Source organism: Schistocerca americana, chromosome 9 (genome assembly GCF_021461395.2).
Source record: "Schistocerca americana isolate TAMUIC-IGC-003095 chromosome 9, iqSchAmer2.1, whole genome shotgun sequence".
Lineage (NCBI taxonomy): Eukaryota > Metazoa > Arthropoda > Insecta > Orthoptera > Acrididae > Schistocerca > Schistocerca americana.
In genome coordinates this window covers 3,571,534-3,598,906 of record NC_060127.1, presented here as the reverse complement: position 1 = coordinate 3,598,906, position 27,373 = coordinate 3,571,534, and the positions used below count along the sequence as shown (strand labels likewise).

The following is a 27,373-nucleotide window of genomic DNA, read 5'->3' as shown; positions in this document are numbered from 1 at the left end:
AGTTTTGCATTCAGGATTTTGGCATATAAATTACGGGCTGAGCCCAGGAGGCTCGTACTTTGATAGTTACTACATTTATTTCTATTGCCCTCTTCATAGATAGATATTACTTTGGCTCTCGGCGAGTCTTTCAGTATCCTCTTATTTCTCCAACATTGATTAAAATTCATGGAGAAGTCTTAGATGCAGGAATAACCCTCCGTATTTCCACAGTTTCGTATTAATACGATCTAAACCAGTTGCTATCCTTCTTTTTCTCTTTTAGCTTCTGTCAGTTCTCTATATCAACACCATAAAGGCCGTTTGTGTCATTTAGCTCAGGTAATATCTGAATTAAAGTATGATCATACGACTAATTTTTGTAATGACCTATTCATTCATTCTGTCCTATATTATGAACATGTATACAATCATTTTCTTGTCTGTTGAGTGATTTTATAACTGATAGTTTTTCTTCCATGTATTTATTTATTTATTTATTCCATGTGATCTGATGGTACACAGTGTGTTACAGATGTCGGAAAATATCAGTTAACATTAACATAAATAGCAAGATTACTGTTTTAGGTATTCATTTACAGAGTACAAACAGTGACACAACAAATATGACTTCACAGCCTTGGCAAATTTTATGTTGTCTTCGATGGACTTAATACTAGTGGAAAATAATGTCGAAAAGTTGGTGGCCCACAGTTGAGTGTTTGTATGTAAAACATGCCGATTTGAGTTTTTCCTTGTGTTGTGTTTATGTATTTCATTATTTCTTACGATTCTGGAGTCAGTTGGCACTACGTGGTTTCAGAAAAATTTTACAGTCTCGACAATGTATAGGCAAGGCAGTGTAAGTAATTCCAACTTTATGAAGATGGGTTTGCTGCCAATAATAATCCTCATTGCTCTCTTCTGGATTTTGAATGTGCTCAGGGCAGTTGGAGAATTTCCCCAGAATATCACACCATATTTTAGGTGGGCTTGTATGTAAGCATAGTACGCACTGGTTATTGTTTTCAGGCTAGCACATAATTTCAGTACACTCCATGCATAACAGCCAGTACTAATTCTGGCACTTACCTTTCCTGTATGTGTATTCCATTTCAGGTTATCTTGAACCCACAGACCCAGGAATTTGGATCAGTGTCAGTATCTATTGGCTGGTTATTTACTGTGACAAGTGGCTGAGAGGAATTTGCATTTTGTGTTGTGTGAAAGTTCATGGATGCTGTCTTTTTTGTGTTGATAGCTAATCTGTTGATATTAGCCCAGTTGCTGAGTTGTTCAGTGGCCAAGTTCACAGCCTCTGTATTCTCCCTTTTGAGTACAGTTGTGTCATCAGCAAATATTATTGTTTTGTTTGCATCTACATTCAGGCTCAAGTCATTAATATATGAGAGGAAAAGTAGAGGTCCCAATACTGAGCCCTGTGGTACACCTTGCTTTGTTTTATTACTCGACAGGATTTCGGTTATTGAGTTGGTTTGTCTATTAGTGTATTTGATGCTGACTTTCTGCATCCAATTCGTTAGGAATGAAGCAATCCAATTGTTTGCAATTCCTCTGATACCATAGTGTTCTATTTTTTCCAGCAATATTTTGTGGTCAAGTGTCAAAAGCTCTGTTACTAATAAAGCATTCCCGTGATTCTCTGTGCATACTGATTTATAAGTGTCATTTAAAGTTATTGGGGATCCAAGTGAATTGCTCGCTTGTTTGTTTAGCATGAGTGAGAAAGGCTTCTGCATCTAAAGTAGAATTATTAAGTGGATCGATGGTGCTGGCACTGTTTACAAAATATTCATTGAGCATATCACAGTCAATAGGGATACTGTTTCCTTTATTGATATTATTAATTTCCGTTTCAATGAAATTCCAGGCTGCTTTACATTTATTTTTGGAATTTAAATACTTATCTGCACTGCGCTTAGCATTTTTTATTTTGGATCTGTAGAGTTTGCGCCTATTTGTGTAATTTTCTTGTCCAATCACTTTCATGAGTCTTATCATAAGAATCTATCATGGTATCCTGAGTCTGTTGAGCTGTGGAGTGTACCAATTATTGGTATAATGTTGCTTATATATAATATTAGTATGACACCTTTTGGTTACAGTTGGGCCACGCCTTTTCTGATATGCACTTAATCTCTATCAAGAAAATGGAAAAACATTTATCAGTTATTTTATTATTATACATTATATGAGACCAATCCATTTCCTTACCATGTCTATTATACTATTTACATTTAACTCTCCTAGAAGTTTATATGTCACTTGTCTATCTCCAGTATCAAGAGCCCTTCATGATCTGTTATGTCTAACTGTATGACATCACATTCAAGAATGACACTGTGTACATTGACATCCAGTCTGGTGGGCTTTTCATTGCGACAGTAACAGTTCAATGACTTCAAAGAATTAACGATATGAATCACATTTTTCCCTTTGACCTTATATCTATGTTACTATTGCCCATATTTTATGCTGTTTATATTTGGATAACTGTAATACTGCTGCTCGCTGCTCTACCACTTGCCCGCAAAAGGCAAAGGTCCCGAGTTTGAGTCTCAGTCCAGCACACACTTTTAATCTCCCAGGAAGTTTCTTCTCATGGTAATTTAGATGTTCAGTGTGCAGAGGTTTTTCTAGGCTACTAGCATCTACTACATTGCATTTTGCATTAGTGGGACATAGTTGTTGGGTTTGGCAGATCTCTTTATCAAATGAATTATAGATAAGATCACGTCTATGAGCTATTGTCACAATGACTGTGTATTTCATCTTATTTACACTTAAAAACTTCTTCATACATGTTAGACAATTTTGGGCTTCATTATGTGCTATGTCATTTGCAGCAGTCAAACAAACAATGAAGTCACTGTCCTTCAGTATATTCTTATGTTCCAAGATGACTTTAATAACATTTTTCATCCCCATGCCAGGTTTCACGGTGCCCACTGCACAGAATTCCACATTCATGTCCTGCAATATGCTAGCTGCTTTCTTCCACGGTTGTCTAGTAGAAATGGCACACTGCATTTCTTTGCCCATCGTATGTGACTGATGCTGATTTTACTTTTGCAACTTTCCATTTCTCCACACCGGCTGGAAGGTTAATTTTCAACATTTATGAAGTCGTTGCTTGCACACTTGTGGCCTCTTTCTTCGCTAGCACACTGTAACCACTTCAGCATATGGGTTTCAGATCATTTGTGGTTTTCCATATTGCTTTTGTACCTGGTAAACTGCTTCGGATACTGTTCAAAATCAATACTTGTAGCTGATAGAAACTAAAACTAACACCGTTGTTTTCTCACCTCACAATATCAACAACTTCCTGAAATTCATTTTATCTCCTCAGTTTCACCTTTACACTTTCACAAACACCATTTTTTTACAATCTAGTGAAAGTTTTCTTTATTCAGTGCCAGTTGGAAAACTTGCGTGCAGATGATGATTTCTCTCACCACACACACACACACACACACACACACACACACACACACTGCCATGTGGAGAAAATCCCTGACTAGGCACTTCGTGATGCTAACCACCGACTAAACTGAAGTCAGCAGCTCATAAAGTCTCACAGGCAATGCAGCTATTTGAAGCAGAGCACAAAATCAGATAGGACAAGCATAGGCAAGGAAATCTGCTGTGTCATATTTAAAGAAACCATTTCAGGATTTGCCTGGGATTTAGAAAAACCACTGAAAATCTGGACAGTAGTCTCAACTTATATTCTCCCTTTGGAATGTTAAATACCCCACCCTCCCACTCGTCCAAATCCTCCTGAGTGCAAGTCCCATTTACTGTGTCATTTCACTCATTTTTTCATGATGAGGAACGAAGTACCAACAGCTGCTTTTACCTCTGTTGCCTCTCTTTACCTGAAAAGAAATTGTTTTCAGCTGTGCAGGATATTATTTCATATTCCCAGTTATATGGAAGGCTGAACTCAATGCTGTGCTTCCAATTACAAAAATAATTCATGATGTGGAGACTTATTGAATACGGGGAGGCAATATTGTCTTTGTCGACTATTGCACTTTGTAGCACACATCGGTATTATCCCTGCCAAAGTATCTTGGCACATTAAATATTTGTTACCAGTTTATTTTAACTGCTGATGCAGCAGATGTTCAATGTTCACAGATCATCATCATCATCATCATCATCATCATCATCACCACCACTCGCATTTCAGTGAGAGAACAAGTAATGAAATGCATACATACCTGGGATGAAAATGTACAGACGAGGTAGTCACAGAGTGACAAGAAATGGATGTCAATGATGATGCCATTCAGTGAAGAGTCAGAGTAGCGTGTGGCAACTGCGGCAGTCCTCGCAATGGATGGATCTCCGAGAATTTCATACTGGGGATACCTGCGGGCAGGAAACAGGTAAATAGTCCTCTATATCTGCATTCACTATGTCCAATATTATTTATACAATTATACAGATAAAAGGTATGATTCTAGAGTGGCACATATATCTTCACCAAAAATATCAATGAGCTGCTTGCTTATTACCTCTCAAGGTTAGGTAGTATAAATTTCTTAAACAATGATAAAACAGTACTGGTATAACAATGTTCTGATGTGTTTTATCAAAATTTTATAAATGTACCCAGGTCATTTAGCATGGGAAAAACATGTGTATTTCTTCCTCTGGGAGGAAAGAGGAATAGGTTTGGTGATGTTGGGAAAGGGGCCGTCACTCAGATTTCACGTTGAGAGAGAGAGAGAGAGAGAGAGAGAGAGAGAGAGAGAGAGAGAGAGAGAGAGAGAGAGAGAGAGAGAGAGACAAGTGGTGTTGAGAAGGAGGGGAGACAGGGGGGGAGGGGGGAGGCATCACAGTTGGAGGACGGAGATCAGCACTATACTGGCTTCAGTTCAGGTATAATAGAAAAGGAGAGGAGAAAAGAAGAAGTAAAATTAAAAGTGGAAATTAATCATGCAATTAAGAACCATGAGCTATGTTCCTAGCTCTTAATTGCATTTTTCATTTCAAACCTGGACTTTTGTTCAGTCTCAGAGAGGCAGATGTTCTGCTCATTATTAGAATATTTGTACTGGAGATTTAAAAATTTTTCCCTTACACACTGTAAATTTCAAACAGATAATTTTAAAGTGGGGTACTGATCAAGACCCAGTACATACTTGCTGCGGGCCTCACCGATGACCTTGGGGTCGTCAGAGGCGAGGTACACACGCCGCTCGACGGTCTTGCCTTGCTTCAGCTCGAGCTTCAGGTAGTAGTCCTCCACGTAGCCCATGTATTCATCAATGTGGTGGAAGGCGGCCTCTGTCCCCACCTTGTCTGTCCGCCTCACGTGCACCCTGCAGACAGGCAAAGGCAACCCTCAGGGTACAGGGTACACATTTCCTATAAGTAAAGGATATCCACTCTTCATAATGAAAGTAAAGTAAAAAGTGACTGAAGTAATCTTCAGGTAGTCCAAATTGGCTTTAATTTTCATTTTCTCAATGGTTTTGGTAGAATCGTCTTCAGACCAAAATTTCCACAGCTTAAGCACTGATCAAGCAGTACCTTATACACCGATATTTTGAACTAGAGAGAGCTTAACCAGGGCATGTTGAAATATAAATGAAAACTGATGTAGTCTGTTTTGAGATTAGTTTTTGATAAGCACTCAATGTGGTTCTATAGATGCTACCTCTAAAATTATTCACAAACGAATGTCCTGCCTGTTTGTCATATTGCTGTATTCCTCACCTACATATCACACACACATGGCTTTTCAGCCCATCATTAGGTCTCCTAATTTACCAGCTGAAGGTCTTCCCAACTCCATCTTTACCTACAACTTCTTTTTCTTTGAAGGCCAGAAATACAAACACATCAAGGCAGGCTGCCATGGGAACCAAGATGACGGCAATCTTTTCGTGAGCAACATATGAAAGGAATTCCTTGGTCTGGATTCGCAAAGATCATGTCTTCCACTTTGTACAATAGCTTAACTGATTCTCCTAACTCAAATTCACCAGTTCCTTACACAAATCCAAGGTCACCCCCACTTCATTCCTTCCCCGACATTTACCTCGACTTCACTAAAGACGACTCACAATGCACAGTCCAAATAAAAACCAACTAATAAGCAACAATACCTACAGTTTGAAAGCTTCTGCATCAAACACTCTCTTCCCTACAGCATTACCACAGATGGCAAACGTGTAAGAAAACTCTGAAGACCTTCCCCATCACTGTGCAGAACCCAGGCTTTGAAAACCTCTATATGTCACTCTGCCAATGCTAAAACTTTCCCAAGTCACACACTGACATGAGATCCTCTCCCATAGGTCTATGCTCTGCTAACCTCCATAACAAACAGCATGACATTCACAGACCATTATCCCTACCACAGCAGACCATTATCCCTACCACAGCAATTGTTCCCACTGTAAAACCTGCACTGGACACCCCACCCACTACCACCTTCTCAGGTCCCACCACTGATAAATCCAACAACATCAAAGGCAAAGCAATTTTTGAAACAACACAGGTTGTTTACCAACTTACAGTTGTTCACTGCAAGATGTTTTGTACAGGAATGACTGCCATCAAACTGGCCGAGAACATAATGGACGCAGAAGGACTGTCCGTCTTGAGAACACCCAGTACCCAGTTGCTGAGCTTGCTCTACAGAGACTAGAGTGCACCACGCAGTACATACAGATCACCTTATCAAATACTAGGTTTTCTGAACCTGAACTCTCCAAGTGGGAATCTGCCCTCCAATATGGCCTCACATTCTGACAGCCACCTGTGTTTAAACCATGTTAACAAACAACCTTCCCTCTGTTTTTTCATTATTATTATTATTATTATTATTATTATTATGATTATTAATTAATAGTACAGCTTACAAGTTGTTGGTGCATGGTGAATATTTCTTTAATCAATTATATTATGAAAAGGAAAGTTGCCACTCACCATATAGCGGAGATGCTGAGTTGCAGATAGGCACAAGAAGAAGACTGTCACAAATAAAGCTTTTGGCCCATAAGGCCTTTTTCTTTTTATTGTGTCTATCTGCGACTGAGCATCTCTGCTGCATGGTGAGAATATTGTTACATTCCACCCTGGATTTTCCATTGTTTGGCTGCATTAATTAATTTTTTTTCATTTCAATCCCCACCCCACAATCTCCTTTTCTTCTAGTTCCAATTGTAATATGGTACTCATTTCATGTCTCTTTCTCTCAATCCCTCTTTACATATCATTCTATCATCATCATCTATGGACGAAATCTGGCACAGTGCTTACCAATGTGGTATTTCTGCTTCCCTACTCTCTCTGACACTTGTTCCTTCATCCTTTTTTTGATTCAACTTGCTTCTATGCGAGTAAACAACTGCAGTCTGCAATTATTGCAGCAATGTCTTATTCATCACTTAAAGACTGGATAGATGTTTACAATACTTCTGACTCAAATGGAAAATATAAGTCAGTCATTAATAATGTTACTTCTGCTTTTGAAAATTGTTTTCCCCTAAAGAACTCAAAACAAACAGAAGTCACAAAATAAACCGTGGATTACACAAGGAATAAAGATATCATGTGGGACAAAAAGGAGACTGTTTCTGCTGTCTAGGAATAGCTCTGATGTTACCGTTACCAAACTACGAGGTCATCGGTCCCTTGTTCCCCATAAAACAATGCCACAAGTGTGAGAATAAGACAGATGAGACATACAACACAAAACAGAAAGAAAGGAAAGACCACAAGAATGAAGAAAAGGCAACGAACACTAACGAACACTAAAAGGAACAAAAGGACAAAAAAACAACAGAGATGCAAGAAACAGTTAGAAGAGAGTAGAACAAGGACGCACATTAGAGTGACTGGCTGACCACAAAAATAAAAAGGAAAAGCCGGCCACCCTGTAACACATTAAAACCTCCCCCTTAAAAGCACTAGGGTGAAGGACACAGAAGGATGAAGGACATGCGCTAAAACTCAGATCGAATGATAAAACCCACCCTCACGGATGAAACGTAAAACCAAATCAGCCGATGAGGCATTGTCTGCTAAAATAAATTATATCGAGTCCGGCAACCGACGATGAAGTCACAGGGCAGCCAAAGAAAGACGGGTCAGAAGGATGTGGGCCACTGTCAACTGGGCGCCACACCGACATTCAGATGGGTCTTCACAGTGCAGTAGGTAGCCGTGGGTCACCCAGGCATGGCCAATACGGAGCTGGCAGAGAACCATGGAGTCCCTGCAAGAGGCCCTCATCGAGGACTTCCACACATTTGTGGTCCCTTTAATGGCTCGCAGTTTGTTGTGGTACTTAGATTTTGCCACTCTGTGCGACTGTGAGAAAGCTAAGTGGCAAAGACGTTATCTGTGAGACTCTATGATAATTATATCGTTGACTCGGAATATTACTTTCTCTGTGGTTTACTCGTAACTAAGGGTAACTAGAGTTTTCTGTTCGCTTCTTCTGATGTTATGTGGAGAATTGTACAAGAGAACAATAAACCGTTATTATTTCACGAGAACAAAGGTGAGCGTCACGACCTTTATTAGTATTTTTGGAAGTACTGAAATAGCAGAATTGTTTCAGATACACGGGAAGAGACGTGGACAACAGCACTCGAACCTGCAATCTCAATCTCATGTATGAATAGTTGCTAAAAATGTCCAGCCATCTCTCCCAAGACTCTTCATATGCACAACAAACAGTAATTCTTTTAACAGCACTATCAGAGACAATTTTATCACGTCGTTACGACCTTTTACTGCAAGCACAATACATCGACAACAGACAAACAAAAAATAGACAAACACACAAAAAAATCTACCACATCTGTCTCCCAAAGCTGAAAAACATTGCGGCGTAATAACGAACGCAGGCCCATCTTAAGAAGTGGTTTCCATGTAGCCTGTGTGGCCAGCCTGTCAACAAGTTCATTTCCTGGGATTCCGACGTGACCAGGGGTCCAGACGAACACCACTGCATGACTGGACCGTTCCAGGGCATAGATGGATTCCTGGATGGACGCTACCAAAGGATGATGAGGGTAGCACTGGTCGACAGTTTTCAGGCTGTTCAAGGTGTCAGTACATAAAAGAAAATACTCCCCAGGGCATGAACGGAGACACTAAAGTGCACAAGAAATGGCCACCAGTTCTGCAGTGAATACACTGCATACATTGGGTAAGGAATGCTGTTCAATATGGCCACTGTGAACGTAGGCAAAGCCAACACAACCATCAGCAATTGATCCGTCACTGTAAACCACTTCAGAGCCCCGGAACACATCAAGAATTGAGAGGAAGTGACAGTGGAGAGCCGCAGGACTAACGGAGTCCTTAGGGCCACAAGAAAAGTCCAAACAAAGCTGTGGCCAAGGCGTACACCATGGAGGTGTATGTGAGCAGACCGCGAGTAGAGGTGGTGAAGGGAAGGACTCCATTTCGGAGAGAAGGGACTGCACGTGAACCTCTATCGTTAGCTCCGACCCGGGCTGCCGATGTGAGAGATGGACTGCCACGGGCAGGAAAATGAGACAGTAATTCGGATGCTTCAGAGAACTATGAATGTGTGCTACGTAACTGGCAAGCAGTTGTGCAAGTCTGTTTTTGCAATGGAGGGACCCCAGCCTAGAACGGTACACTGGTGACCGGTTTTGTCCTAAAAGCTCCAGTTGTCAGTCGAACCCTGCAGCGGTGCACAGGGTCGAGTAAATGCAATACTGAACCATAAACCACACTCCCAAAGTCAATTCGGAATTTGACAAGGGCTCTGTAGAGCCGCAGGTGTAGAGTGATCTGCACTCCAATTGGTGTTGCTCAGGCAATGGAGGACATTGAGGTGCTGCCAGCACTTCTGCTTAAGCTCACGAAGATGAGAGAGCCAAGTCAATCAAGCGTCGAAAACCAGTCCTAAGAATCAATATGTCTCCACTATAGTGAGTGGATCACCATGAAGGTGAAGATCTGGGTCCAGATAAACAGTATGACACATGACTTTGCAGCTGAAAACTGGAAGCTGTGGGTTAGAGTCCATGACTATGCCTTGTGGATGGCTCCCTGTAGGCGCCGCTCAGAAACTCCAGTACGAAATGCAGAAGTCTGCATAGAGAGAAGGTGAGACGGAGGGCCTGACAGCTGCTGCTAGACCGTTAATGGCCACTAAAAATAGAGATACACTCAATACGAAGCCCTGCGGGACCCCATTCTCCTGGATATGGGGGAACTACGGGAGGTGCCAACTTGGACACAGAAACTATGAAGCGACAGGAAATTCTGAATAAAAGTGGGATCAGGCCTCGGAGACCCCCCACTCATGCAATGTGGCAAGGATATGATGTCACCAGGTCGTGTCGTATGCTCTACGTAAGTCAAAAAAGACAGAAACCAGGTGCTGCCATATGGGAAAGGCTGTTCGGATGGCAGACTCGAGGAACACAAGATTATCAGTGGTAAAGTGACCCTGCCAGGAGCCGCCCTGACATGGTGCCAGTAGGACACGTGACTCCAGGACCCAACCCAACCGCCGACATACCATATGTTCCAACAGCTTACAAAGAATGTTTGTGAGGCTGAAGGGCCGATAACTATTCACATCAAGTGGGTTTTTACCGGCTTTGAGCACCAGAAAGATGGTGCTCTCCCGCCATTGTGATGGAAAGACACCATCGCACCAGATCCAATTGAAGGTGATGAGGAGATGTCGCTTGTAGTCAGATGAGAGATGTTTAATCATATCTGGCTGTGGATCCGATCAGGCCCAGGAGCTGTGTCGGGACAATGTTCAAGGGCACTGACGAGCTCCCACTCTGTAAATGGGGCGTTATAAGATTCACTGTGGCATGTAGTGAATGAGAGGACGTTCCCTTCCAGCCGATGTTTGAGAGTGCGAAAGGCTGGAGAGTAATTCTCCGATGCAGAGGCTCGAGCAAAGTGCTCAGCAATTGCATTTGCGTTGGTAGATAACACGCCATTTATGGAAACATCTGTTGAGGTCTGGTACCCGAAGAGGCGCATGATCTTTGTCCAGACTTGGGAAGCTGATGTACGGCACCCAATCGTCAAAGACATACCTCTCCTAACACTCCTGCTTCCGTTGTTTGATAAGTTGGCGAATGCGGGCATGGAGTCGTTTAAAGGCTATGAGGTGCTCCAGGAAAGGGTGCTGCTTATGCCGCTGTAGAGCTCGCCAATGCTCCTTAATTGTTTCAACGACTTCTGATGACCACCAAGGGACTGCCTTACGCCGGGGGCACCTTAAAGAGCGAGGAATCGCGTTTTCTTTCGCAGAAACAATTGTTGTAGTCACCTGCTCAAGCATCAATGTTACTGTGTGGGGAAGATTCAACGGTGACAGCAGAGGTGAAAGTTTCCCAGTCCCCCTTGCTCCATAGATTAAACAGAACATCCACGAACAAACATAACTAAACACAATGAAGCAAATAGCAGTAGAAAATGGTTATGATACCCATGTGGTAGACAAATTAAATAAAAAAATATGTTGACAGTACAAAAATGAACATATCACACATGCTGAAGTCCTCACCCAATACAGAAAAACACAAATCACAATCAATGACCACACACAAGACACGGCAGAGCAACAACACACACACAAAATGAAATGGTACATACTCACCTACAATAACAAGATCGTTTACAGAATAGGCAACATGTTAAAGAAATAGGGGCTCCAAATAGGATACAAGACTGAGGACAAACACAGAAAAAGATCAGCACACAAGAAACACCCACGAATAAATTTAACCAATCAGGAATATATGAATTCAAGTGCAACACTTGCCAGTCAGTGTACATAGGACAGACATGCAGAAACTTCAAAACCAGATATTCAGAACATCTCAAGAGCTTTAAAAAAACAACTGCTCCCATAGCACATTTGCTGACCACCTAATAGCACACCGACAACTACAATAGAAACAGACTTAAAAATACTAAAACCCAGCCACAGCCCATACAGCAAAATGACCATTGTAGAAAACTTCCACATACAGAAAGCAAAAAGGTCATAAATGAATACACTACACTCTGCAAGGGCACACTATTTAACACATTAAAGGAACTTTACAAAAAAGACAACACAAACAGCTAAGAAGCTGTACAGAAAAACACACACACACACACACACACACACACACACACACACACACACACACACAAAGATAAAATGTAAACAAAATTCAAATTTGGTGCCAAACTCCCTGGTGAACAAATGAACACTAACTGGGCTGGGACACACAACAACCACAACCACAATCACAGTGTGTTTGGTGAAATGCAAACTGTTTTTATGACCTATTTGTGAAAATAGATGTTATATTCAAGGGTGCTTCACAACACCTCACCATGAGGCTGAGAATAAAAGGGCTTGCCACACAAAAATGTAAGTGAAAACGAATATAGGCACGAAATATGGCGACAACCTATCTTTTATGCTCTAAAACGTAATTTTAGTTTAACTCCCAACAAAATTTCTCAACAACATCGTTTGGTTGCAGATGACAAGCTACCTGTAATAAATAATACACAAGTGTATACGAAGTCTTCACGGGTTGTCAGCTGACTAGCATCGTTGTCTCATAGCAATGTGTCAATGGAATGTGTCTCTGAAACATGTTTGGGAACTTGAAAAAATGCTGTTTTGCATAACTGGTGGACCTTACAACCAACACTTTTAACTGCAAACATGGTAAACACAAGGAGCTGCAAATTCAAATGATAATGAGGTACATTCATGTTTGTTTGGCTCAGAATGTGTTCTAAGATTCTGCAACAAATTGATGTCAATGGTGTGGTTTCATGGATGACGTCTACTGCCCTTCTTGTTGACCGGTGTGACCTGTGTCTTTTTCCAAGAACTGGGCACAGTTTTGTTTGGGGGACCTACAGCAGATTATAGTTGGAAGATGGGCTAACTCAGTCACAAATTCAGAATAGAATCTGATAGGGATTCCATTGGGCCACGGAGCTTTGTTCAATTTTAATGATTTCAGCTATTTCTCAAATGTCACTGACACAGATATTTTTTTCATTTATCTTTTCAGTGGTACGAGGATTAAATTGGGACAATTCTCCTGGGTTTTCCTTTGTAAATGACATTTGAAAACGAAGTTAAGCATTTCAGCTTTTGTGCTATTGCCCTCAGTTTCAGTTCTTGTCTCTTTTGTGAGTGACTGGAAACTAACTTTTGTGCCACTAACAGTGTCACACATGAGCAGAATTTCTTTGGACTTTGTGAAAGGCCGTTGAACAATACTCTGTTATAGTAGTCATTGAAGGCATGATGCAGTGCTCTCTTGACAACCAAACACATTTCTCTATCTACGAAACTATGTTTTGTTTTACATCTATTATGTGGTTATCTTTGTTATTTTAGAAGTTTCATCACAGTGACTTGACACCATGGAGGTTCCCACCCATTATTAACTGTTCTATTGGGTACATAACTATCCTGTGTATTGTCAATTATTCTTTTAAACTAGAGGCAGAGTTCCTTTACATGCTCCTGCCTATGCTGAAATTTTGAAGTTACTCACTCAGATATGACACTATGGATTATTTCTCTGGTTACTGAGCATACATATCTTTCTACTTGTTTTAGTTATCCTTTGTACTTTGGTTATCATTGTTGCCACAACTGCCTCATGGTCACTGGTACCAGTTTCGGTGTGAATGTCTTCAAAGAGGTCAGGTCTATTTGTTGCCAGTGGGGTTCCTACCTATCCGTTGTAGGTAGACTGTAAAGTTTCAGAGGAAATCTTATCACACACGCCACTTCCTCAAACCCAGAACCTCCCACAGAAGAACCACAAAAGTGCCCCACTTGTGACAGGATACTTTCCGGGACTGGATCAGACTCTGAATGTGGCTCTCCAGCAGGGATACGACTTCCTCAAATCCTGCCCCGAAATGAGATCCATCCTTCATGAAATCCTCCCCACTCTAACAAGAGTGTCTTTCCGCCGTCCACCTAACCCTCGTAACCTCTTGGTTCACCCTATGAAATCCCCAAACCACCTTCCCTACCCTCTGGCTCCTACCCTTGTAACTGCCCCCGGTGTAAAACCTGTCCCACGCACCCTCCCACCACCACCTACTCCAGTCCTGTAACCCGGAAGGTGTACACGATCAAAGGCAGAGCCACGTGTGAAAGCACCCACGTGATTTACCAACTGACCTGCCTACACTGTGAAGCTTTATGTGGGAATGACCAGCAACAAACTGTCCATTCGCATGAATGGACACAGGCAGACAGTGTTTGTTGGTAATGAGGATCACCCTGTGGCTAAACATGCCTTGGTGCACGGTCAGCACATCTTGGCACAGTGTTACACCGTTCGGGTTATCTGGATACTTCCCACTAACACCAACCTGTCAGAACTCCGAAGATGGGAACTTGCCCTTCAGTATATCCTCTCTTCTCGTTATCCGCCAGGCTCAACCTCCGCTAATTTCAAGTTGCTGCCGCTCATACCTCACCTGTCTTTCAACAACATCTTTGCCCCTGTACTTCTGCCTCAAGTGACATCTCTGCCGAAACTCTTTGCCTTTACAAATGTCTGCTTGTGTCTGTGTATGTGCGGTTGGATATGGATGTGTGTGCGAGCGTATACCTGTCCATTTTCCCCCTAAGGTAAGTCTTTCCACTCCCGGGATTGCAATGACTCCTTACCCTCTCCCTTAAAACCCACTTCCTTTCGTCTTTCCCTCTCCTTCCCTCTTTCCTGACGAAGCAACCGTTGGTTGCGAAAGCTAGAATTTTGTGTGTATGTTTGTGTGTCTATCGACGTGCCAGCGCTTTCGTTTGGTAAGTCACATCATCTTTGTTTATATATATTTAAAAAGCGCTGGCAGGTCGAAATCAAGGAAAACCTAAATCAAGATGGCCGGACACGGGATTGAACCGTTGTCCTCCTGAATGTGAATCAAGCATTTATTCAGTAAGGAAGTGATAACAAAGCAAATGGAAGTACTCCACATCACTATGTTTCACATTGCTAAAGCACAAACACAAGATGAGATTTCTCTGCTAAACTGACTTAGTCGAATGGTATGCATAAACTAAAAGTGTGGCTGCCAGACTACTCTCAAACTTTGCAACTCACCCAACAATGGGCTTGACGAAGCTGAGGCGGTCAGCGGCCTCGTGCAGCATGCGAGCAGTACCCTCCTGCGGACGCAGCAGGAACTTGAGGAACTGTCCCACCCACCAGACCGGGGGGTCACCGTGCAAGCGGGCGAGGCGGGGTGCCAGGTCTCGGGGGATGGCCAGCGGCAGGTAGGGCGGCCGCGGGGACAGTGAGTCCACAATGGGCAGCTCCACCACTTGTGTGTGTGACTTGCCTGCGGGAAACAAGACTTTGTTTACCAGACACTGTCATATCTCTTACATTGGATCAGATTTCATATGTGGAGCTCCTTCATCACAGTTTATTTAAATAATGATGGCAATTATATAATAACACATAAAATGTAAAAAAAATGTAACGTATACAAAAAAAGGCACAAGGAATTAAAGGCCAGAATCTGTTTAAAAATTTAAGCATTGATACTGAGAAGGAAACTACGGAAATAGAATGTTTATCTTTGCAACTGATACAGCCACAATGACAGAATAATAACAGCAACAGAACAAATTGATGTTCTTTTCAATACATCAGAAAAAACTGGTTTTGAAATGTCTGTTTAAAAATGTGATTGACATAAAATATCAAGGACATAGCAATGCAGTTAAATACAAGATACAGAACAACAAGTTGTGCAAATAGCTTTTAAGATCTGAACAAACTGGTTACAGTCATTGGGCTAAGTTTAGAAGCAAGAGCTAGAAAAATGGAATTAGCTCTCCAAACCAGATGAAACATTTACAATGAAAAATACTTTTCCATAAATAGCGAACTTTATCATTACAACTCTGTCATGCAATGAGTGTGTCAATATGCCCCCATGTCTCTTATCCTCTTTATCAGATGTTTAGTTGCAGAACCAGAATTAAGAGCGATTAAAACAGTAAATTTACTCTAAAATAGAAAAACTGTGGACATAATGCAGAGATTCTTTATATAGACACATAAGAATGACTAATTGGTCAAAACACACCATCAGGATCTTTTGCTCAAAACCAGAAACAAGAATATTGTTGTTCATTAATGTTAAAAAGAACTAGAGGAAAGGGGTATACAGCAGGAAGATCCATACATACAACATGGACACTTTCACAATATAGCCGCAGTGCTGTCTGGGACAACCCTAGACACTGGTGCCAAATGGTCAGATGACTTTCATGTTGGACATGGTGCATCAAAGAAAAACAGCATTAAAAAAAAAAGTGAAAAATGGATAATGGTTGTAATCTTATCATGCTACTAACACAGCTGACAATCAAAAGGCATAGCAGGAAGAATAGCTACACTTTGTACGGTATCAGTTAACATAAATCTCCACTTTTCCTTCCTTTATTCTGATCTAATCTACATACAGTATTTACATGAAGTGTCAAAATTCTTTTATAAACTTTATTTTTCTGATCCTTATTGTCTACAGGGTGACTCATGTCTGACTGATTACAATGGAAACTCCAGGTAGGAATATCAGCAATAATAGGAAAACAATAGTTTGTTACTCATCATAAAGAAGACCCATTGAGTGCTGCAGCCAGGCACAATGGAAAGACTTTACACATTACAGCTTTTGCCCAAAAACTTCTCCAAAAAAGCAAGCACAGCTCATGCACACTTACCACTACCTCTGGCAGCTCTAATCCAGTCATTTCATTCACGAGGGGGATAAAAGGTTTGACATCCAGCTGGTGATGAGATCATTAAAGGCACCACATGTTTCAACAGCACAAAAGGTGAGGAATGAAACTGGCCGTGTTTCTCTTTAAAGGAACCAATAGAGCATTTGTTTTGATTGATTTACAATAATCTTGGGACCTCAATTCTGGATGACGAGGTGGAAGTCTGAACCATATCATCAGCCACTGCACCACCTTGCTCAGTCATTCACGGCAGTGCCTGACAAAAGGAGATGTCCGACTGTTCAGTGCGTGCTGTAATTATAACAGTTCGATTGATCTGGTGTGTGCTGTAACTATGACACTTTCACTCCTAAGAGCACTCAACATACACAAATCTTCAAAACACTGTCAGTGTTCCCACCTACAGTTCATTAGCGGAAGCTTTTGAACATTTTATTTAGCGTATGGCTAATACAGACATATCATGAAATTACATATACATATGTACATATTGACACACAAGAAACTTAAGTTTGTCTTTACAACTGAATATCCAGTCCTTCAATCCAGCGCACTGCATCTGGAGTTGCTAGCAGGAAGTCCTCCTTGGCGCCGTGATAGGCTCGAATCCTGCATTCACTGACAATGTGGTGAACAGTCTGGTATGGAGCCCCGCAGTCACAAGCTGGATCAGGCAGCTTGTTCCACTTAAAGAGAGCATCCCTGCATCGCCCATGGCTGGTACGGATTCTGTTGAGAGTAGACCACGTCTTGCGTGGTAAGTCGAATCCACTTGGAAGTTTAGCACCTGAGAAGATGTTATGCAGGTGCACATCTGTCACTGCTTCCCACCGACCTTTCCATTCTTCAAGAGGTTTGAAATTCTTAGCAACCATGTCAGCAGCATCGCACAGAGTTGGATGACGTGATTTCAGTCTCTTGCGATTTAAAAGTGGCAGGTCGCTATGCACGGGTAGGTTAGAATTCCTGGAGATCTTGTGGAATTCTCTCATAAGGGCAGTACATCTGCGTAGATCAGGAGGCATTATACCGGTTAACAGTGGAAGCCAATAAACTGGAGTAGATCTGATTGTGCCAGATATTATGCGCATTGTCGTATTCAGCTGGGTATCAACAAGCCTTGTATGATGACTATTCATCCAAACAGGTGCACAATACTCAGCACTTGAGTATACCAAGCCCAGAGCTGAAGTTCGCAGGGTGGTTGCTGAAGATCCCCAGGTAGTTCCGCATAGCTTATGGAGGATGTTGTTTCGAGTCCTCAGCTTTTGAGCTAAGTTAAGAAGGTGTTGTTTGAAGCATAGTGTACGATCCAGGATGACACCAAGATATTTTGGGTTCCAGTTGTGATGAAGAATTCTGCCTCTGAAACTTACCTCCAGTTTTACGTTCGCCAACTGGTTATTTAGATGGAAGCAACACACTTCTGTTTTACTCACACTGGGTTGGAGTCTCCAGATTTTGAAGTAATTGTCTAATGCAGACAGGTCATTGGCTAAAATCTCTTCTGTTGTATTCATTCCCTGGTGTTTGACGGCTAGAGCCAGGTCATCGGCATAGCAGTATTTTCTGGACGAAGTGTCAGGTAGATCAGATAGATATAGGTTGAACAGTAAGGGTGAGAGAACTGATCCTTGAGGCAATCCGTTGTTCAGCTTCCTCTCCTTACTTATGTTGCTTCCAGTGATTACCTGAACAAAACTTACTTAACGTATGGTGACCATCCAGAAACTAACCCATGTTAGGCTATAAATACTTCCTGGCAGGACACAGTATTGAATCAAGAGCCCTCCGTTTTGGTGGCAGTGCTCTTTACTCACTGAAATATCAAGTGAAAACCCACAGGCTGCCCTCTCAAATTCAAATTTTTCCATCTGTTTCCCCTATGTTGGAAACTTTAGAGCAATGTTCTATGATATCTGTTTTTCTGGTAGTCCTATCCCGGTAAGACATGCAGGAGAACTTATGTGAAATTTGGGAAGCATGAGAAGGGAAGCTGTGACTCTTGCACAGATAGCTCACGAAACGTGAGGTGTGAGTTCAAATCCCAAATTGGCACACAACTTTAAGCTGTCAAGAAGTTTCAAAATGGTGCATGCACTATTGCAGAATTGAAGATTCATTCTGGATATAAATATAATGCTACAATCTCTAAAGAATGCGAGAAAGATCTTAAATCTTTGCCTCAGTTTTACCTTCCTATATAATTACCTCTTTGACTTAAGTTTGTAATTCACAGTTACTGCCAAAGAATATACCACCCTAAATTTCACTGTGTACCACCACAAATAAACAAGCACTTTTGAGAACTTATCACTGTCTTGTGTATAGTCTAATTTGTAGTAAATCAGTGTTTGTGATGTAGTTATTGTAGTGGATGCTGTAATTAACAAATTGTGTTACACCTAACTTTCCCTTAGGAGCAATGCATATTATCCACATTTATCATAAATTAACTCTGTTTGCAAGTTTCCTAACAACCGTAATTAACCTCAAAGAGTTCTAGGAAACTAGAGATTCTTACTATCGCTTTTTCTGTTGCCTTAATAGAAGTCTCTTATTGTTCATTTGCTTCAGTTCTTATAGGTAATTGCCAATTTTTAAGCTCAACAAATTAAAAGATAATCAGCAGGCTTAGCTTAAAGTTACTGTCCTGTAATACATTTTACCTGCCAAAATGCAGCCCCACAATGAATACTGTTCTTGAACAAGAAATGGGTTGAGTGACTTTCGTTGACTTGACTGCGAGTGGCATTTCAGTGGTAGAGCTAGGTGTCCTGTACAGGGTGTGAGAGCACTCAGGTTGTTGTACCTGATCCCTCTAACCAACAAGTTTGAGGTGCTGTCTTTCAGTGAAATCGAAATTGAGCCAATGGTACTCAATCCACCTGTTTCACGGAAATTTGTTTTATGAGGTGGCAAGTGCAAAAGGGTAGAGGTGTATTAACTGCTGCAGTTCAAATGTATGGCAAATGATGGTACCCCTTAGGAAAATGGCAGCAAGGGACAGGTAAGGACACCAGGGGCTCTCAGACTGTATGCCTGGTGGCTCCGTTCAACACGTTGAAGAGGCTATTCAGGCAGCCATTGAGGTAATAAGGTGAAAGCAACTACAGATTGTGGCACACACTGGAACAAATGATGCTTGTCATATGGGCTCCAAGTTCATATTAGGATCATTCCAACATGGGCAGAGAAGATTGCAAAGATCAGACATATGCACGGAGTTTCCACAAAGCTCACAATTTGCAGCAATGTCCCCAGAACTGACCATGGCCCCTCAATTCCGAGTCATGAGGAAGGACTGCAACAGAGACTTCAAAGGTGTTGTGACTTCCTAGACTTGCGCCACAGAATTGAGAACTGTAGGATCCCCCTAAATTGGTCAGGTGTGTGCCACATATCATATAGCTGACTGTGCGTGGGGTGCACACAAGGTTTTTTTTTATCAGGTGACTCTGCACCCAATCCAGGTATGGTAGCTGTAGGAAACTCAGAAGTATCAGTGTAATATTGAAAGAAATGTCTACAGCAGGTACGAACACTGAAATCCTAGTGGTTAACTACCAAAGCATTCAGGGAGGAGATTAGTGTTTAACATCCCTTCAACAATGAGATCATTAGAGACAGACTACAGCTCAGATTAAAAAAGGATGGGAAATGCAATCACCTGTCCCCTTTCAACGGAACCACCCCGACGTTTGCCTGAAGCAATTTAGGGAAATCATGGAAAACCCATATCAGGATGGTCGGATGCAGGTTTGAACCATCACCCTCCCGAATGCGAGCCCAGTGTGTTGACCACCCAGTGCCCGAGTTCGAAGTTCTCCTGAAAAAGCAATGAATATCGCATAATACTAGGTACAGAAAGCTGGTTGGAACCACAAATTGATAGCAGTGAGAATTTTTAGGGAAAATTTACATGTATACTGAAAGGATAGACTAATGGGAAATGGAGGTGGTGTATCTGTCGCAGTAGACAAGCAACTCAAATCCACCAAGGTACAAATTGAAGCTGCATGTGAGATTGTTTTGGCAAGTCTCAGTATAAGGGGTGGGCAGAATATGCTAATTGGATGGTTCTACAGCCCACAAGACTCATATCCTGACGTAACCGAAAACATCAGTTCACTTGTATGTAAGTTCCCCAGTCCTACTGTAACCATTGGTGGAGACTTTAATCACCCAACAATTAATTGGAAACATTACAGTTTTGTTAGTGGTGGGTATGATAAGACATCGTGTAAAACTTTACTAAATGCCTTCTCTCAAAACTACCTACAACAGGCAGTTAGGAAGGAAATACATTGGATCTAGTGGCAACAAATAGACATGATCTTTTTTGAAGATGTCCACATTGAAACTGGTATCAATGACTATGAGGCAGTTGTGACAACAATGGTTACCAATGTACAAAGCAAATAAAACAAGCAGAAAAATAGATATGTTCAGTAAATTAGATAAAAAATTGGTAGCGTCATATCTTAATGAGGAACTTGGAAGTTTAAGCACAGGGCAGAAGCATGTAGAGGAACTATGGCTCATGTTTTAAAGAACTGGTGGACATGCACTGGATAAAGCATATGGCCATAGAGCAAGAGATGCTGAATGAAATGCGTTTGGCTGTCAAGAGAGCCCTGTGAGATGCCTTCACAATGACTACTATATCAGAGTATTGTTAAAAGACTTTCCACAAAATCCAAAGAAATTCTGCTCGTATGTGAAACTGTTAGTGACACAAAAGTTAGTTTTCAGTCACTCACAAAAGAGGCAGGAAATGAAACTGAGGGTAGCAACGCAAAAGCTGAAATGCTTACCTCTGTTTTCAAATGTTCCTTTACAAAGTAAAACCCAGAATTACCCTCAAATTAATCCTCGTACCACTGAAAAGGTGAGTGAAGTCAATGTTAGTGTCAGTGGTGTTGAGAAACAACTGAATTCATTAAAATTGAGATGATAATCCATATGCACACAAACTGATTAGAAGTCGCTTGCGAAGAATGGTGTCAAAAGCCCTCTGGAATTCTAAAAATATGTATTCAATTTCACATCCACTGTTGATAGCATTCATTACTGTGAATGGACAGCTAGTTTCTTCAACTGAACTGGATCTGTTTGGCTATTTGCCAATAAATCAATTTCTTCGAAGTAATTCCTAATGCCTGAACACAGTATGTGTTGCATACTCCTTCTGCAAATCGATGTTATTGATATGGGTCTATAATTATGGTTAAAAAAAGTTACACAAGGATTAGAAGTGTGTAGACCCTATGGATATTTTTATGATGTCTAATGCATAGTTTTTTCACTTTTAATAATTGCCTCCATATCACAACCATGTTTTATGTTATATGAATAAATTATGGATTTTTAACACATTTCAAAGTAAACTAAAAATATAATGTAGTGCATTTTGATTGCTAGGGTTTATTTCCTTAAATTTATTCTCAAATTTTGTTTCGGAATTAAGCAACTTTGTGGCATGTGAACGAGAATTGCTTCCCTGCTTGATCAGCCTAGTTTTCTGTTTTGTGTGCAATCTGAATATTTAATATTTCTGTACTTGGCAAATCTGTGACATACAAATACAGTAATTATAAGAACCCTACCATTTTCATTAAAGAAAATCCATCGTAATACACCCCTCCACAATTTTTAAAACCTGTCTGTCTATAAATTGTGTGGAACCACAGATGGCTGTGCCCTTCCCCTCCTCAAAGAATATGGGGGAGGGGTGGGGGCAGGGAGTCAGGATGACCAGCTAGTATGCAGTACCAGGAGTAATTCCGACATCCCCTCCCATTCTGTCCAGGCTATTCTTTTATGCCTGCAAAGAGGTGTCACTGTCTGTGGAGGCATGGCAGCCTACTCTTCCTCGAGATCTGAAACTAGATAATGTAGTTTGTTGGGTGTTGGGTACTGGGGTCTGGAGCGAAGTTGGTGTTCGATCCTATCCCATAGGACCCATCTGTTTCAGGCTGGGACTGTAGGCAGGCAAGTCCATTTCAGGAATGTTATTGCCCACACACCTCTGACTCTGGTGCTTTGTCACACTGATACAATCATCGTCCCCAAATTATTCCTCTATTGTACACAGTACACAATGTTTTATATGCATTCATATCCTCCTTCATTTAGCATTTTCTTATGCGCTGTAAGGGGACCACCACAAAAAACATCCCCGTACTTCACTGTTGCTACCACACTTCATGGCAGGTAGCATTCACCACACTTTTAACTATTGCCACAGGGAGTACTCTGATACATGACTCCAAATCACTTGTTTCCAGGGGTGGTGTTCTTCATCACATCAAGCATTGCTCAGCTCTGACTACAGAAATGTATGGCTTATGATGAGCTGATCGACCATCACTGGGCTGCTGGTAGCACTTTGGAATTCACGAAAGATTACTTCCGTTGATTTTATACATTTTTTTTTTACAACCACCCTCCTCAATGCCTGAAAGTACCTATCTGTCAGTATACAGTGGTCTTGGTTTAGCTGTGGTTGTTCCTTCATGTTTCCACTTCACTATAACTCACCAACAGTTGACTTGGGCAGTTTGAGAAGGGTTGAAGTACTCCTGACAGATTTGAAGCTCAGGTGACATCCGATGACTAGTCCACATTGGAGGTCGCTGAGCTGTCTTCATAAGAAGAGGCCTGCAGCACTAATCTGTTACACAGCTGACTGATGTGGCTACTCACCGGGCCAGTGAGACCTGGAGCTGCCGCCGGCGTCGGTGCACGTCTCTGACACAGGCAGGAACACCTCCTCCCAGCCGCCCTTGTGGTACCGCCAGCCCTTGGACTTGAGGATCATAGTCCGCTGGGTGCCATACGCCACCAACAGACAGTACACCACGTGGTGCAGCTGGCAGCCGTAGCCACAGCCCTGTACAGCAATACACAGGTAGCAGGAGGGAGGTAATACAAGCAATAAAGGCAAATAAGCAACCACCATTCAATGAGAAAATTTCATGTTGTTGTGGTCTTGAATCAGAAAACTCATTTGATGCAGTTTCCTACACTAGTCTATCCTGTGTAACACTCTTCATAACTGCATCTGCAAACAACTAAAGTGCATGACAGAGGGTACTTACCATGTACTACAGGTCAATGTTTCTTCCTATTCCATTCATGTATGTAGTGCTATTATTAGTACTATGATCAGTCTTGTCTTTGCAGTCCCTGGAGGAGTGGTATACTGCGGAGGGAAGATGAGGGTGGGGGCTGTAGCACATTCTGAGATATCTCAATTACATAGTGTGAATAACCAGCATAAGTTGGCTTTCGCAAGTAAATTTGCACCTGTTGTCAAATGTCTGCCAGTTCAATTTTTTCATCCTTTCCTTGATGCTCTCCTTAGTCCAACCACCATCCATCTGAACCTGCCTGTTGCAATCAAGTCTAAATGACGCTGACTAGGTGACCGTCCAGAATTTTTTACCTCACCCCAGTCCCACCACCACTCAGTCATGAGACTGCCTACCTGGAAAGCTCCGAGTGAGTGATGTGTGGTCACTACTCACTGTTTCCAATAAATGGCAGTACAAAGATGTAAACATACTGTGCAGTGCACAAGATGAAGCTATTCATGTCGCTCCATTGGATCACCTGTTCACTAATCCTGGTATTACTTTTGAATAAGTCGTGGAAGCAGCCAGTGATCAATGTTATTACTAGTAGTTACTATTAAAATCAGTCTTGATCACAGATTATTTATTCTGGTAACTGGTTTTGACCACGCCTGTGGTTATCTTCAGGCCTACAAGTCAAATACAAAGTCTGATCATAGGGCTACATACATTAAAGAAAATTATATAAAATGATGAATTACCAAAATGCTGTATGAGCAGGAGCCTCCTCCTGGTGGTAAATCACTGCTAGAAAAAGCAGTGCACAATAGAGGGAAACATTCCACGTGGGAAAAATATATCTAAAAACAAAGATGATGTAACTTAAAGGAAAGACAAAAGGATGTGGGTTTTAAGGGAGAGGGTAAGGAGTCATTCCAATCCCGGGAGTGGAAAGACTTACCTTAGGGGGAAAAAGGGACAGGTATACACTCGCACATATACAGACACAAGCAGTCTGGATATGTGCGAGTGTATACCTGTCCCTTTTTCCCCCTAAGGTAAGTCTTTCGGCTCCCGGGATTGGAATGACTCCTTACCCTCTCCCTTAAAACCCACATCCTTTCGTCTTTCCCTCTCCTTCCCTCTTTCCTGATGAAGCAACCGTTGGTTGCGAAAGCTTGAATTTTGTGTGTGTGTTTGTGTTTCTTTGTTTGTCTATCAGCATACCAATGCTTTCGTTTGGTAAGTTACATCATCCTTGTTTTTAGATATATATATGTACACACACTGGAGGCTCCGTCCACTTTTGACACAATGATGTCTAACCAAAGGGTCAAAAGCCAAATAACAACGTAAAATTTCGTAATTAAAAGAACAATGACGAGAATGAAACATACAAATACATGAAACTTAGCTGGTTCAACAGCTATTCTCAGATAAAATATGTAAAAATATTAAACATATGAGAGAAATAAAAATCGTTTCGACAGTACATGGGATTCCCTCTCTGGGCCTGTTGGAGAACCAATTTAGAAGCCACTGGTTGCCATGGTAAGTATAGACGCAATTCCAAAGATGGGGCAGCAGGCTACTCTCCAACTAGGTAGTTGTAATATCGATAGGCAAATACTGTCACGTCAGATGACGTACCATGAACAGCAGCATGTAGTTATGAAAATGATAGATGCTCTACCAGGGTGCTTTCCAATAAAGGAGGCTGCAAAAATCATTGGCTGATGTGTTGTAGTAAATGCTGTACAGATACAATTTCAAGATGTAACAAGAGACATCCATTTGTATAGATTATATGATAGATAATAATTAGTTCTTGCCAATGAAAACTGAGAAAGAAAGTAATCATTGCAAATTTTGCATGTGACAATATTAGACGGCACTGCTATGTTTTATTTTACATGCCAGTCTTATAAACAAAAATATAGTTAAAGTATAAAAAATAGTACTAAAAGACTAAGGATGAAACAATGACAGTGTAAGGTACAGAATTAACAGGTACGTGTATATATATATATATAAAAAAAATCAAAGATGAGGTGACTTACCGAACGAAAGCGCTGGCAGGTCGATATACACACAAAATTCAAGCTTTCGCAACAAACATATGTCTGCTTGTGTCTGTATGTGTGGATGGATATGTGCGTGTGTGCGAGTGTATACCTGTCCTTTTTTCCCCCTAAGGTAAGTCTTTCCGCTCCCGGGATTGGAATGACTCCTTACCCTCTCCCTTAAAACCCACTTCCTTTCGTCTTCCCCTCTCCTTCCCTCTTTCCTGATGAGGCAACAGTTTGTTGCGAAAGCTTGAATTTTGTGTGTATGTTTGTGTGTCTATCGACCTGCCAGCGCTTTCGTTCGGTAAGTCACCTCATCTTTGATTTTATATATAATTTTTCCCACGTGGAATGTTTCCTTCTATTATATTGATATACATATATATTAGTAGGAAACATTCCACGTGGGAAAAATTATATATAAAAACAATGATGAGGTGACTTACCGAACGAAAGCGCTGGCAGGTCGATAGACACACAAACATACACACAAAATTCAAGCTTTCGCAACAAACTGTTGCCTCATCAGGAAAGAGGGAAGGAGAGGGGAAGACGTCTTATATATATATGAAGATTCTGAGAATGGTGGCATTGGAGTTGCTTCCTACTTGACTACTCGTTCTCTCTTACTGAGGTGTGCAGGAGAGTAAGGCTAAATGTCATTTAGTACAGAAGATAAGTCCATGACATTATTGTCGTAAAGTAGCAATATGCTCCATAAGAGCAAGAGTGATGCCTGGATAAAGTTTAATGCAGCAGATCCCCCCCCCCCCCCCCCCCCCCCAAAGACGAAAAACATACAAAATTCGTCAAAAAATTCTTGTTTATTCCGCTTCCACCACAAGAAAACAATTACGCTCCATCAAACAAAAACTTGGCACAGAGCAACATGCCTGTGACCCAAAAGGCACACTGTTTATGTATTCTTCTGGTCATGACAACCTGCAATAATGGACTAATTGCTGAGCTGTGTAGCTTATCATCCATCTCTGTAATTTTTTTGACAACTGTTGTGAATGTATCTTCATAACTGATCAGCATTTAGAGAACACACTTCATCCTCTCGTCCAGTTTTCTTGTACTGTCATCACAGACTTGGTGATGCAGAGCTGGTTCGAGAACTTTTTCCACATAAGCAATCTATCAACCCACCATCACATTTTTCCATCATACACTTTGACTCTTGAAGTCTCTGCTACTAACTGTGATACATCCTGTATAGAATTCTTACAGCTGTGGTGGCTCTGACACACCAAGCCACAGCTTATGTTACTTGTTAGTTTTACAAAGAGATTAAAATTTTAAAAATTTACAGTAGTTTTGAACAAGTGTTCTATGCGTATCCCAGTGCACGGAGACAGCGAGTTCACAGATGACATCATAGGACCTGCTGGCGTGTGTAAGGCGAGTACATGGAGCTCATTTCTGACCTCTAATGGAGAGTTATT

At 41.4% G+C, this 27,373-nt stretch overlaps 1 protein-coding gene across 1 annotated transcript in view; it reads right to left on the bottom strand.

Annotated features, from left to right (window-relative positions):
• Positions 1–27,373, bottom strand: part of LOC124550846 (alpha-(1,6)-fucosyltransferase) — a 315,823-nt gene that overhangs the window by 28,614 nt on the left and 259,836 nt on the right. The window contains exons 9-12 of the mRNA XM_047125574.1: positions 23,489–23,675; positions 15,126–15,363; positions 5,157–5,336; positions 4,230–4,380 (exon numbers count right to left, since the gene is read on the bottom strand). Coding sequence (XP_046981530.1) covers positions 4,230–4,380; positions 5,157–5,336; positions 15,126–15,363; positions 23,489–23,675 — 756 coding nt within the window. The remainder of the gene's footprint in view (positions 1–4,229; positions 4,381–5,156; positions 5,337–15,125; positions 15,364–23,488; positions 23,676–27,373) is intronic.